The sequence below is a fragment of the Sebastes umbrosus genome, chromosome 12 (assembly GCF_015220745.1).
Source record: "Sebastes umbrosus isolate fSebUmb1 chromosome 12, fSebUmb1.pri, whole genome shotgun sequence".
In the NCBI taxonomy this organism is placed as follows: domain Eukaryota; kingdom Metazoa; phylum Chordata; class Actinopteri; order Perciformes; family Sebastidae; genus Sebastes; species Sebastes umbrosus.
The window spans coordinates 17,868,646-17,883,146 of NC_051280.1; the positions used below are offsets into that span (position 1 = coordinate 17,868,646).

General features: G+C 40.9%; 1 protein-coding gene across 4 annotated transcripts in view; it reads left to right on the plus strand.

The window, feature by feature from the left end:
• clcn2a (chloride channel, voltage-sensitive 2a) overlaps positions 1–14,501 on the plus strand; it is a 42,915-nt gene that overhangs the window by 19,995 nt on the left and 8,419 nt on the right. For 2 of the 4 annotated variants that reach the window (XM_037788165.1, XM_037788166.1), the window contains exons 3-17: positions 1,450–1,581; positions 3,083–3,211; positions 3,587–3,720; positions 4,449–4,529; positions 6,517–6,540; positions 7,050–7,128; positions 7,830–7,955; positions 8,510–8,594; positions 9,030–9,131; positions 9,977–10,079; positions 11,703–11,861; positions 12,429–12,498; positions 12,586–12,696; positions 13,172–13,385; positions 13,587–13,720. In XM_037788165.1, coding sequence (XP_037644093.1) covers positions 1,450–1,581; positions 3,083–3,211; positions 3,587–3,720; positions 4,449–4,529; positions 6,517–6,540; positions 7,050–7,128; positions 7,830–7,955; positions 8,510–8,594; positions 9,030–9,131; positions 9,977–10,079; positions 11,703–11,861; positions 12,429–12,498; positions 12,586–12,696; positions 13,172–13,385; positions 13,587–13,720 — 1,683 coding nt within the window. Of the gene's footprint in view, positions 1–1,449; positions 1,582–3,082; positions 3,212–3,586; positions 3,721–4,448; positions 4,530–6,516; positions 6,541–7,049; positions 7,129–7,829; positions 7,956–8,509; positions 8,595–9,029; positions 9,132–9,976; positions 10,080–11,702; positions 11,862–12,428; positions 12,499–12,585; positions 12,697–13,171; positions 13,386–13,586; positions 13,721–14,501 lie in introns of those variants that run through there. The other 2 variants (XM_037788167.1, XM_037788168.1) reach the window with 2 other exon arrangements.

The window sequence follows — 14,501 nt, forward strand, 5'->3', positions numbered from 1 at the left end:
GAATGGTCTGGATGCTGAAGTGAATTCCGGGCTTTGGCAGTGTCCGCAGACAAGAGAGAGGAAATGAGTCCAGTGATGCTTCTTTTAGCTGACCCAGCTCAGAGTTATAGACTATAATGTAATAACCGTGACCCAGCTTTGTTTGGTATTCTGTATTCTGTATTTGTGAGGTGGATGAAGATAAAGCGAGGCTCTCACTATCAACATAATAACCTCTGTTAGTTTGTTATTGTTCTTTCACTGCTCACTCTCTGCGGGTAAATGGATAATATCTCTTACCATTGTCTTTATAATACACCATTGTTCTTTTGTTTGTCCTGTGAAACTGGATCCTTTATTCACACAGCATGAGAATAATTGCTTGTTTTTCCCAAATCTTTATTTGTTTGAAGATTGATTAATGATAAAGCCTTGTTCACACTTTTATTTCCTCCAGGTTCGACCAGTGTAATGGATTTACCTCAGGTATCGCGCCACCAAATAACTGTCAGGAACCTTCAGCTAATTCAAAATGATGAGTAGAATAGACATTAATTAATTAATTAATCTAATAGTTTAATTCCCAAATACACTCCTGACTGCATTTTACCATATAAAACCTCTAATCTGGTGGTCTGCTAACCAATCTAAGTCCAAACTAAACATGGAGAAGCAGCATATAGTTACCACACACCACAGAGTTGAAACAAACTTCCAGATGATTTTGTTTTAAGACATAGAAATACTCTTCTCTGAATAATAATTGGTCTGATGTGGTTTTCCTAAAAACAAATGTCTATTATCTCATTAAAAATTGGGTGACAGGGATAAAATCTATCATCACAAAATATGCATTTTATATCACAAAAGTGATAAACATCCTGATGTAGTTAATATAACAAATACAGTAATATTTTAATACACAATAATACACACACTGTCTCTTTTTGGCTAAATACCTGACAATTGTACAGGGATGCAAAAATACTTCAAATCCAACACTCCCATGCATCAGCTCTACTCATTGCTTAAAATGCATTAGATTTGTTACATACATACAAGTGCATACATGACATTTGACCTCTGCATTTAACCCATCATTAGGAGCAGTGGGCTGCTGTAAAGCGCCCGGGGAGCAACATAGGGTTCAGTGTCTCGCTTAAGGACACTTTGACATGCAGACAGTGGGACTGCATTCTTTTAATTTGTGTTTCAGTATTGTATTTTCCGTTATAATATACTTAATGCATTGCAGTATATAAAGCGCTCTGTGTATGAGATGTACCAGCCCCTTCCATTCATCCCCTTCTCCTCCGTCACCACACACTTGTTTCTTTATTTTCCTTCCCTTCTGACACAGCTGGTTCTTCTCAGTCTCACACCAACAAATATGTTCCTTCAGCGTCTTTTCATTTCAGAGATTTTAACTTCAGCTTTTCCCTCCGTCTCCTTCTGTCTCTGTGCCCTCAGTGTGTGCGTCTCGCTGCCAGAAGTTCCTGATCTCGCGGGTGGGGGAGGACTGGATATTCCTCATTCTGCTGGGGCTGCTCATGGCTCTGGTCAGCTGGGTCATGGACTACGCCATCGCCTTCTGCCAAGAAGGTAGGAAAGAGCCAGAGAGCCAGAAAGAGCTACAAAGACAGGTGGATAGATGGACAGTGAATAAAAGGGCTGTTCTCACAGAGGCTGTTAATCCATGAGGAGCTTTCAGGCTTTAAACAGATAAGACGTCTTGTCAGGTGTGGTGTGTGAAGGTAGATTGTAAAATATGAATACCAATTGCTGCAGAGTTATATTGATCTTGAGCTAGATAACAAAGTGGCTTTCATTAATATTAATACAATATAAGGATCAATGAAGTCTCCCATGTAGCATCAAATGCATCAATCTTAACACTGACACTTGAATTAATCCACCGGGTGCTGACGTCCAAACTCATTAACTATAAAGAAAATTGTGAGTGCAACAAATCTCTGAAATGACAGTACATTAGATACCTTTTTAATGTTTTAAATCACATTTTTTTTTATGTTTTAAGTCACATTTTTTTTCTTTCTCACATCAATAAATTATCTGTAAATAATTAATATAACCACGACTGTGAGTTTTTTAAAGATTGAATCTACACCCACGGCCATGAATATATGAGCGTTGTTTTCTAAAACCTTACTTTTCATCAAAAGTCTTTCTTCATTTTATGTCACTTTACACTTCTACTCCACTAGGGAAACATTGTACTTTATACCTCTATACCTATAATTTTGTAATGTTACATATTGATTCGTTTAGATAAAGCCCAAGGATAAAAAGTTGTCCAATATTTCACAAGAAAGCAAAAACAAATACTATAAATTTGTGCAGGAGAACTTGTTTTTTCATCCGTGAATCCTCTGACGACCCCTCAGATTCATCTCGTGACCCTTTGGAGGGGCCCGTTCCTCTAGGTTGCGAACCACTGGACTAAACTACCACACTGTGTAGTTAAAACTAGCTCCACCTGGACAAGCTACAATACTAAAAAAGCTTGTACACATTGTTGCAACAGCATAAACATTCAAGTTATATATGATAATATACTGTATCAGCCACAGGGGCGTAAACAGTAGCATCATTTTACTTTTGATTCTTAAAGTAGTATATTTTGTTGATAATAATTTTCTGAATACAGGACTTTTACTTGTAATGTGGTAATTGTACATAGTTGTATTGGTACTTTCACTATATTATTGGTTCTTCTTCCTCCTCTGTTTTCTCATTTATCCACTATTAGAAAAACTCTGCTGTTAGGTGTGAAAAAATGCCGACATAATGGCAAGAAAAAGATGCATCTGTGGATGTAGATATTTCACACATTCAAGAAACGCTTCCTCTAATGTGTTTTATGAAATGCTAATGACGAGGAGGAGGCCACAAATCTGCTATAGGTGCAGAAAAATACATGAATAAGGCAGAGAAGGGAGGTCAAAGAGCGGTAATATAATAATAACATATTCATAACAGATAAATCTTATTAGATGGGGGATCTGGTCGTAAATAGGTTTCGCTTTCTACAGCATTATACTGAGATGAAGTTACGTGTGTGTGTGTGTGTGTGTGTGTGCAGCACAGAAGTGGATGTATGGCGGACTGGACAGTAACATGCTCCTGCAGTACATCGCCTGGGTCAGCTACCCCGTAGTGCTCATCACTTTCTCAGCAGGATTCACACAGATCCTGGCGCCTCAGGCTGTGGGTAAGACACACACACTCACACACACACACACATTTAAACTATTCATGCATAAACATATGTTTTTACATCTCTAATTCCTGGTCATATATCTGTGTTTGAATAATGTAATTGGCTCTATAATGCACCATAAGTCCTCCAAGGACATGCTGTATGCATCTTAGTGGTCACGTGTGCAGGAAATCTATACGATGTAGCTCTGATAAGATGTGCATACAGAAAACTACATGAATATCAATCAGCTTTGCCCCTCACCCACCTCCCTCCCTCGTTCTTCATTTATTCCCCACATCCCTCTCTTTAATTGCTTTCTTTATACTCACCTTTTCTCTCCCCTCCATCATCCCACATGGCATCTCTTTCTCTTTCATCTCCCAGGTTCAGGTATCCCTGAGATGAAGACGATACTGAGGGGGGTGGTCCTGAAGGAGTACCTGACGTTCAAGACGTTTGTGGCCAAAGTCATCGGTCTGACCTGTGCTCTGGGCAGTGGGATGCCTCTGGGGAAGGAGGTAGAGGGTTTCTCTTTCCTTCATCACAGTCTACTTGGCTGCACAAATTACACATGACAGATTGCCTGACAGTTTTTGTAGTTTCCTGTTGGGGAGGATATAATAAATTCCTCATTAAAGTCACTGCTGTGAAAATAAAAAAGTGATTTACTGCTAATAACACTTACATTGCCCATTTGGGGGTTATGAAGTTGTTTGAATCTGAATCTGAGCAGGCTCTAATCGTACAGGTCTCTGTAGCTCGCTCTGTCGGTCTGTTCCCCACCCTTTGGCGGCCACATTTTCCGCCATAGGAAGCTGAAATTTGGCATGGAAGTCAAGTGTGTGAGTGTGAAGGTGTGTGTTCATGCATTTTTGCAGCCTCCGCAGCCACGCTGCCAAAACAGAGAGACTGAGGCGGAGTTTCTTTCCCCAGGCCATCAGGACTGTGAACTCTGACCTCTCCAGGGCGTCCACCAAGTGCCACATGCTGCCCCCCTTATCCACACACGTTCACACGCACATATAGGGCTACATACAGAGAATACATACTCATTACTATTCTATTCACACACTTATATTTATATTCCATATTGTATATAGACCCCTCTCACTGTAAATATTGCCATTGTCGTTAGTAGGTAGTTGAATAATACCCCTGAACCTGAGTACAGCATGCTCTGCTAGAATGTGCTTTCTGTCACATCCTGTCTACTAACCTCCTGATCTCTCTTCCTCCTCCCTCTCAGGGACCCTTCGTTCACGTCGCCAGTCTGTGCGCCGCGCTCCTCAGCAAATTCATGGCTCCTCTCTTCGGTTCGATTTACATGGTGAGGACGGTAATCACATTTACAAAAGAAATGCAGATTTCCTGATGCACAAATTTAAACCTGTTTGAAGCTTTTAAGGAGAGATTATGTCTCTGACTGGAACATTCACCAGTGATGTTTCCTAATTAACATACCACTGTACTTACAGAAGTTGGTGGTGCTTTCTACACTCAAATATTTAGATATGTTGATCATGTTTGTCAGGTCATACCTGTAGTGTTCTTCAAATTCAGTGACACTGCACACCACCACCAACAAATTCACAAATCCAACATCACATAGTTCAACATTTTTAGGACATTTTGCTTTATGTCCAAGAGTGAGACGAGAATCGTTTTCATGTTTGTATATTAAAGGATAGATCCTCTTCAGGTTACAGGACTTTGATACATTTCTCCAGACTTATCAACCTTTTGTGCCTAGCTACTTCCTCATAATCTGCCTCATCTACTTGTGCGTTATGATCAGTGGTGTAGTGGAGGTTATTCACAGGTATACGGAGTATACCCACCTCTTTTTCTGGCAGATTACAGTATACCCACCTATCAGCCAAAAAAAAACATTGGAATATATTGGAGAGTATACCCACTTCCTCCTTAGTAACCTATAGGCTATCATCTGCCTAGTACACCTCATCAACGACCCCTACACCACTGCCCAGGATTGTTCAGAATGACTGAAATTGTTCCTGAATTTTTTCATATGATTAAAAGTGAATTGCGTTTAGGGGCACTGGAATTTAAAGATTATTTAAAGGCATTTTGGGTCCATTTGAAAGTGTGAAAGTATAAAGCGGGGCAAACACAGACATGAGACAAAGGTTTCCATCCATAATTGAACAGGTATCAGTTTTATGGTACTAAATCACCAGGATGCATAAATGCATCTTTTTTTTTACCTTTATTTATCTAGGGAAGTTTCATTATGATCAAAGCTATCTTTTACAGGATTGCCACTGCCCACTACAAATCATAGAGCAGCTGAGAGTTAAAGGTGCTAAATTTGAAATTCAAAGCATATCCAGCGGCAACCGGTGGATGGGACGGCGTTATTGGCTTTAACCGCCGTATGAGAGCAGTGCAGAGTGGTGGCCGTGATTAATGCTCTGGATATCATATAGAGCACCTTTAAGGGACTACCTTTTGGGGATCTAACCAGGGACCCTCACATCACAAGTCCACTTCTTATTTAAATCACATTTACTACTGATGATTTAAGTCGTTGGAAACATTTTTGCAGTCAAAATAAATTGTGCTTGCACTGGAAATACTGTACCTCCACATAACATCTCTTTGTCTATGTTGAACCAGTTACTTTGATTTTTTAAAAAACAGATTTAAAGTATTGCAGGCCTGATTTTTCCTTTAATCCTTCCACTTATTGTAAAGCTGAGGTGTACCGTAAATAGTTGCTGAGAAGAAATGAGGCAACATTTACCCACATGGGAGGATTTTCTTGATCTTTGTGTCTTTTCTTTTGGTCTTCAACGGTGTGAAGCTGCAAGAAAACACACACACACAATCACAGTTATTCTTTAAAAAGTCTGTGATGTTTTACTCGACTGTTTGCCGTTCCCCAGGACACAATCTCACCTCCACTCATGTGAGACGAAACACCATGGGCTGCTGTCTGTTTCTACAGTGGACAGTGGGCTCTGCTTCTCCTCCATATACCAGCAGCATCACCGTCTGTACGAAGGAAGATAGGCTGCAGTGATGAGGAGGAAGAGAAACTCATGTCAGCACAGTTAGACAGACTGAAATAGTCCAGGGGTCGACTGTGCAGCTATTAAACATAATCAGTCTGGGAAAATGTTAATGCAGTTCACTGCTGAATCAAGACTGTGTTTGCTGGAGCTCATTCGCCGCTTGTTTGATTTTGCGTGGTTTGGATAATAAGTTGGATGTCTTCCAGGAGCAGAAATACAAGGTAACCTCTACACTCACTCATATTTCTGTCTTTTTTCTTCCTACTTTCACTGCTAAAGGAAGAGCCCTTTGAGGGAAGCAAGGTATGACATGCACGAGTCAGATAGTTTTCCTTTATTGCCAAATTCCATCAACATTAATAATCCATGCTGTCCATTTCAGAAGCAGAGATAGATTGATGCTTTTCCATTTTGTCTGTTCTGTTCAGTGAGCCGTCACAGCGAGGCATCGATCTGTGCCGTCTTTGCTTCTGTACAAACATCTCATTGCCATCACTCAATCCCGGTTTTTCAATTATGGCCTCCTATGTCCCAACACTCATATATGTAATGTCATTGAACATTGAATGTGCAAAGATACAGCAGCGGCTTCACAGTGAAACTGTTGCATTTGTAAACAGTTGGTGACTTTGATTTTTCATGAGAAATGCATTTGTTTTGTGTTCTGTGTTTGTGGCATTTGCACGCACACCTGTTGGGATTTGTGTGTGTGTGTGGGTATTTGCTTGAATGCACGGCTTCTGTGTGTGTGTGTGTGTGTGTGTGTGTGTTTGTGTGTCTACCTGTGTGTATATCTGTCTCCTGTCTGACAGAACGAGCTGAGGAACACAGAGATGCTGTCGGCTGCCTGTGCAGTGGGTGTGGGCTGCTGCTTCGCTGCCCCTATTGGAGGTAAGACAACATGACTGCTGGCTCTGATTGAACGCTATCTAATTATGGTAGATAATTACAGGGCTCAATTAGATGAGGAGAATATTTACCCTTGCTAGCAGGAGAGCAGTTGCCAATATTGGTCAGTCCGTCTGTTTAACTGTTTGATTCAGAGCAACATACTGTAACTCAGCAACTATTGGCCAGATTGACATTAAATTTACCATCAATATTCACGTTAAAGGGTGTTGTTTTAGGTGACCTTGTGACCTTTCCTTTAGAGCCTCTGTCAAGTCAAAAGTTACCCTTTGATCCATTTCAAGAAATGTAGATAACAAACTGATTTGTGGTGGTTATTCAGTCTTGTGAGGGGCTCATTGTGTCAGTGGAATAGGGTCTCAAAAAAGCAAGTCTCCTTCAAAAATAATCCAAGGCACACTGTAGGGTTTATTTTACATGGCAATATTTATTTAAAATGACTCATTTGTGTTGGTGATCTTCAGATGATGAATCCTAATTGATAAAAAACCCAAGTTGCACTCAGCAGCTGTTCTTGAGCTTTCAAATTGTATCACATTGTCTTCCTCTGCAGATGGAGTAGCTAATTTATGAAAAATGTAGATGTTTTCATATTTCCATTTTAGCCATTTTCCATAATGGCTGTTTCAACCATTTCTTGAACGTCTTTTAAGTGTGTGTGTTTGTGTGTTTGTGTGGTACAGGGGTGCTGTTCAGTATTGAGGTCACTTCAACGTTTTTTGCGGTGAGGAACTACTGGAGGGGCTTCTTTGCCGCCACCTTCAGTGCCTTCATATTCAGAGTGCTGGCGGTGTGGAACCAGGAGGAAGGTAAGGGAAAAATTATTTATTTATCAAAGTCCTTATTCCACTTTTTTAAAACAAAATTAAGACAGTTTATTGAGGTTCAAGATATGCGTTGGAAATTATTAATACAAAAAACTTAAAAATGTATTAATTTTAAAAATGTAAATTGAAATAAAAATAAGAATGATAACACAAAATAAATGAATAACAAACCCACAAAAATAAAGCAAAATAAAGAAATACAGAACTAACACTCAAATAGATCTCCATATAATGCAGATATGATGTGTGTTTTTTTTCAGATGTCTGGATTGATAATAAATAAGATCTCATAAAAATAGATCTGGAAAAAGTTAGGGAATAAATATTTGAAAATCTGAGGTTTATCATACTTTATATTATTAATCACTTCATTGGGGCAAGTATCAATTTTATTATTTAAAGCCAATATAATGATAATAATATATACCAATATAAACCTTTTGTATTTAAAAGTCAGTGTAATATATATGTATATCTGTAACAAGTAGACATATTGCTGTGCAGTCTACACAATCAGCAATCCTCTTTTTCCTCAGAGACCATCACTGCTCTCTTTAAGACCCGTTTCCGTCTTGACTTCCCGTTTGACCTTCAGGAGCTGCCGGCGTTCGCCATCCTCGGGTGAGTGTGTTTCTCTGGACTGAAGCCAGTTCAAACTGATCCTAGAGCAGTTTAAACTGGTGAGAGAGATCTGAGTCTCTGTCTGCAGTCTCCTCGTGGTCACATTCACATGCCTGCCGAGGGGTCTGAAGGTTGATTTGTATTCGATGAGCGGGGCATGAAATTAACTTTTTACTCTGCTGATTACAAGAAGAGAGTGTATCAACATCATCACGCGCCAAATTTGATTTTGTTTGATGCCAAAACGATTTTAATAGAGAAAAACAAGGAATTAACATCGGTTGGCTTCCCGTCAAAGAGCCCCAGAAAAGTGACTTTACCCAGGCGCGGTAAAATTGTATTTCAATGGCACTCTGATTGCATTTCAGTTTAGCTGCATTTTGTTTCCGCTTCACCTTCAGCAGACCAAACAGGTGTGTCTTTGTCTGTCTGTAGGATTGCCTGTGGTTTTGGCGGCGCTCTGTTTGTCTACCTGAACCGGCTGATTGTAGAGTGCATGAGGAAACAGAAGACCATTAACAAGTTCTTGCTGAGGAAGTGAGTATCTGATTCCTAATGTGACACAGAACATTTACACTTTTGTGGATTGACATTTTTAGGAAATGCACTTATTCGCTTTCTTGCTGAGCGTTAGATGAGAGGATCGATACCACTCTCATGTCTGTACGGTATGTATGAAGCTACAGCCAGCAGACGTTCGCTTAGCTTAGCATAAAGACTGGAAATAGGGGGGAAACAGCTAGCCTGGCTCAACATGTCATTGTTACATCCAAACGAGAGATAACATGTGAATTGGTGAGCTTTAGAGGTGCTGTTAGGTGGATTTAGTTCCCTTTGGACAGAGCCAGGCTAGCTGTTTCCCCTTGTTTCTAGTCTTTATGCTAAGCTAAGCTAACTGGCTGGAGGCTGTGGCTTCATATTTAATGGACAAATATGAGAAGGGGTATCTGCCGTTGTGACGCTACAACGATTTACGGCAAGTCGTGGATTCACTGAGAGGGGGTTTTGCAAAAACGAAAATAAATAATTTAAATAATCCGTTCTAATCCTATTCTATTTCTATGGGTATCAGTATTCTCATCTAAATTCCTGCAAGAAAGCGAATATGCATATTTCCCAAAATTGTATTATTCCTTTAAAATCCCAAGAAATATTCAAGACCCATCTAGAAAAGCCACATTTTCACCAGTTAAACTGTAACTACAACCCCAAGAAGATCCTGCTCATGTGCCCCTAAACTTGTGTTTAAAATTGGCTTTATGTCACAATGTTTATGTAATATTGGTAAATATAAAGTCCTTGTATGAATTGGGTCAGTTTTGCACATCACAGGGAGCTATGCACATACAGTGTGACAAGCACACCCATTAATGACCCCGCAGTCCATCTCTTCCTGTCAGGCGCCTGGTGTATCCTGCGCTCGTCACCCTGCTGATCTCCACTCTCACGTTCCCTCCGGGCTTCGGCCAGTTCATGGCCGGACAGGTGAGAAAATACTTTCGCGCTCTTATGACAGCATGAAAGCCTGTTGTTGGATGATTGATGGTAATTTTAAATGAAGTGAGAGTTGGTGGCAGGTTATGGGTCATTTCTTGCTCCTCTTATTTGATAGTATAAGCTGTTCAATAGATGCCATGTTTCCTGATATGGATAAAGACAAAGCAAAAGTAAAAACAAACCTTTGTTTCTTCATCTTTTGAACAAATGCAACCAACAGAAATAATTTAGGCTTTTCTTCTCCATATCTTGCTAGATGCAACACTGCTGTATATTTGTGCAAAAATAAAACAAAGAGATAAGCCTCTGGTTCAGATGAAGTGGATGCCGACACATTGTACTGCCGGTGGAAACGTCTAACAGTCGACACAACAAAGTGAAATGTAGTTTGAGCTTCTTCTTTTTTTAAGAGATGCAGCGCACACAATTTTTTTGTGCTGGTGTTGCCTGTGCACCTGCCGCACTGCGCAATCGTCCTCCATAACAAGGCATTTAGATTCATCGTGAGCCTTTCAGACTGTCAAAACAAGAAAAAAAAAATATCTGCTAGTGAGTTGAGTGAATAACTTTTATTTGTCCTGTGCAGTTTTACAGGCAGTGATGCTCATTTATTGAAAAAACCCTGACACAAAACAGAATAAGGCAAGTTGCTTAACTGGCATCAAGAAAGTTACACTTGTTTCTTGATTTGAAACAAGTGGAGTTGTATTGTAAAGCAGGTGAAATAATCTCACCTTGATAGCAGTTTTTTTTACCATTTAAAAGTCAAGAACATCCAAAATGACCAGTTCAAATAGAGTATCTTTGCAGTGCATAGAAAGAATATTAAATTCCATTCAGTACACTTTATTTCTCCAGGATAATCCACTGTGGTATCATTAAGGGAGGCCTGGGATTCATTGAAAACAAACTATACATAATAAAACATATGAACCAGTAGTATGAGATGCAGCGTTTTTGTCTGCAGGGATTTCCAGGGGATGTAAATCCCATCACAGCCTTTGCTGCGAACCTTTAAAGAGGACCTATTATGCTCTTTTTCAGGTTCATACATTTATTTTGGGTTTCTACTAGAACATGTTTACATGATTTACTGTTCAAAAAACGCTTTATTTTTCTCATACCGGCTGTGCTGCAGCACCTCTTTTCACCCTCCGTCTGAAACGCTCCGTTTGATCTCCTGCCAAGGCAGGTATTGTAACGGGTAGTGGTTGGACCCGATTGCGGCACACAGGAGACCAGAAACAGTTGGTAATGACTTTTAATGGCAAACTCAGTAGGTTCACAGCAGAACAGGTAAAGCAGTGCACAGTACAGTTTAACAATCTAGCAATGAATCTCCACATTCATGAGTCTCTGACTACCTGGTTGGTTCGGTGCGAGAAACAGGTGAGTGGGCAGTGACGTTTGCCTTAACTCCCTTTGGCGTGGACTTTGGGCTTTGTAACTTTGCAGACCTTTTACATGCACAAAAAATATATAACACACTAAAGGAAAGAGAGAAGCACAAAAGCATAATAGGTCCTCTTTAAGGCCTCCCACACAAATCTGTCAGGCATGGTGGAATAAGACACACGTTCAGATAACTTTTCTCTTGTGACGACCCGCCAGCTGACGCAGCACGAGTCTCTGGTCGCACTGTTTGACAACCGCACGTGGTGCCGCCAGGGCGTGGCGGAGGAGTTTGACTACATCAACCACCACCATCACGCCTGGAAACACCCGCAGGTCAACGTCTTCATCACACTTATCTTCTTCATCATCATGAAGGTAGGTGGCCTTCGACATGCATCTAGAAAATGTGTAGGGCCCAATCCCAATGTCCTAATCCCTAAGGCCTCAAGACCTGAACCCTCAGCGACTTAACTGACGTCACCTGTGAAATGGTTGAGTGTGAGAGGCTGCAAGGGCTTGGAATGGTATAAATACAAATGGGACAACACTTTGAGATGACATATCACGTTACCTTGACGACGCCAATTGTGTTTCTTTTTAATTTTACGTTTTTTATTGCCTGATTTGAACGTCTTTGAGGCTCTTGTCTTACGAGACAAGAGGGAGCCTTATTGTCAGATAATCAATTTACTCATGGGTAATTTCCTCATCCAAAGTCTACAGAAATATGGACTTGTGAAAAGTGTGCACAAAGGACTCAAAATGTATGTAAGAGAGCCCTCAAGCACTTGACGATTTGACAGTGGGACAGCCTTAAACCCTCACAGACTTTGCGGGAATGTGCCTCAAAGTCCGTGTGTCCGTAAGTGTGGATATTTGGATTGGGCCAATGATTTGATGACTTGTTATGATTCCTCACACACACTCATCTCTCTGTCTCAGTTCTGGATGTCCGCTGTGGCCACCACCATGCCGGTTCCATGCGGGGCCTTCATGCCAGTTTTTCTTATCGGTAAATAAAATATTTTCTAATGTTTCTACTGCTATGAAGAAAAAGAACCCCTTTAAATAACTTCCTCTCTCTGTGTGTGACGGACAGGTGCGGCATTTGGCAGACTTGTTGGTGAAATCATGGCAACCATGTTTCCTGATGGCATACATGCTGACGGCAGCGTGTATCCCATAGTTCCCGGCGGTTACGCTGTAGTTGGTGAGTTTTAATTCACCATTTTGGATGTAATTTGCCTTGATATATAATTCACTTTTCCTCTCTCTTGTGTGATTGAAATCGTCCCCGCTGCAAAGCTGCAGCCAGTTCTTATCACTTCATGCCGGCTTATAGAATGTGACTGATGAAAACTGAATCCACTTAAGTTGAACACTACATTTTGGACGGAAGTGAAATAGAAAATCGTTCCATACAAAATTGCCTCGTTCGTGACTCACTGGTTAGTGTGACAGGATGGCGCTAAATGTTACGAATTAGAGTGACATCCTGCAGAAAATCTGGTTTGGATTTGCTGTCTTGCAGCTTCTCTGATTGATAACACACAGCTTGTTGGCACATTTAACATCGCTTCCTGTTTAAACAGATGCCTGATCACACACTAAGTCCTCTTCTATTAACTGCATGTGAAGAGACTAGACAGAAAAAAAGACTTTTCTTTTAATTCCCTCCCACGCAGGTGCTGCAGCGTTGTCTGGAGCAGTCACCCACACTGTATCCACAGCAGTCATCGTGTTTGAGCTGACTGGTCAGATCTCCCACATCCTGCCCGTGATGATCGCCGTGATCCTGGCCAACGCGGTGGCCCAGTCGCTCCAACCATCACTGTACGACTCCATCATCCGCATCAAGAAACTCCCTTATCTGCCTGAACTGGGCATGGGGCATCACGAGTGAGTCTTTGTGGACCACGTTTCCTGTTTGTTTCCAATAAATGCTCAGGATGGAGTTGTCCCTTGTATCTTTTATTCTGTTTCAAGTGATTCTCGTTTGTTTTGTGTCTCCTCTCTTGCTTTTCATTTCCTTCCCACGCTTGTATCCACATCTCCCTGCTCCCCCTTTCTCATCACCTCCTCCCCTCTTCCATGTTTCAGGAAGTATAATATCCGTGTGGAGGACATCATGGTCAGGGATGTGCGCTTCATCACTCTACACTCTTGCTATCGGGACCTGCAGGAGATGCTGCTGACTGGTCAGCTCAAAACACTGGCCTTGGTGGAGTCCAGGGGTAAGTTCATTGTAAACAAAATCCAACTTAACAATTCTTGGGGATCAACTTGATACTAGTGCAGCAATCCTGTCAAATTTCATTGTTTTGATACTAGTGCTGATATAATATCTGCGTACTTCAGGGAATATAAACATATTTTTATACAAATCGCTTTTTAAAAAAACAAAATAAACCATAATTATCAAATGTTATAAAAAAACAAACAGGCAGTCTAAATAAAATATTCTAATTGGCAAAGTTATGATTCACAAACTGAACTGAAACTGTCTGTTCCAAGAAATACCTGTTCTGATTCCCAGGACGTCAAATACTGATGCTTTTGTCAGGGCCGTCGGCATATCGATATCGACTCAAAGGGGTGGCTGTGTCTTGTAGGGTAGAGCAGGTCGTCAAGGGCACATCGACATGTGGCTGCTCAGGGTCACATGTCGATGTGCCCTTGAGCGAGACACTTAACCCAAAATTGCTACCGAAGGCATAGCCATCGGTGTGTGAATGAATATTTAGATTAGATCCTGATGGGCAAAGTTTGCACCTTAGCAGCCTCTGCCATCAGTGTGTGAATGGGTGAATGCTGACATGTAGTGTAAAGCGCTTTGAGTGGTCGGCAGACTAGAAAAGCGCTATATAAATGTCCATTTACCATTTACACAAGGCACTCTTTAGCGGCAGTATGAGACGCAAGAGTGTTCCATAGAGAGTGAATATTTGGACCTACTCAGGACGAATGGCTCAATTGTTCCTCAGTTGAAATGACTTCACCCCTTTGATAGGATTA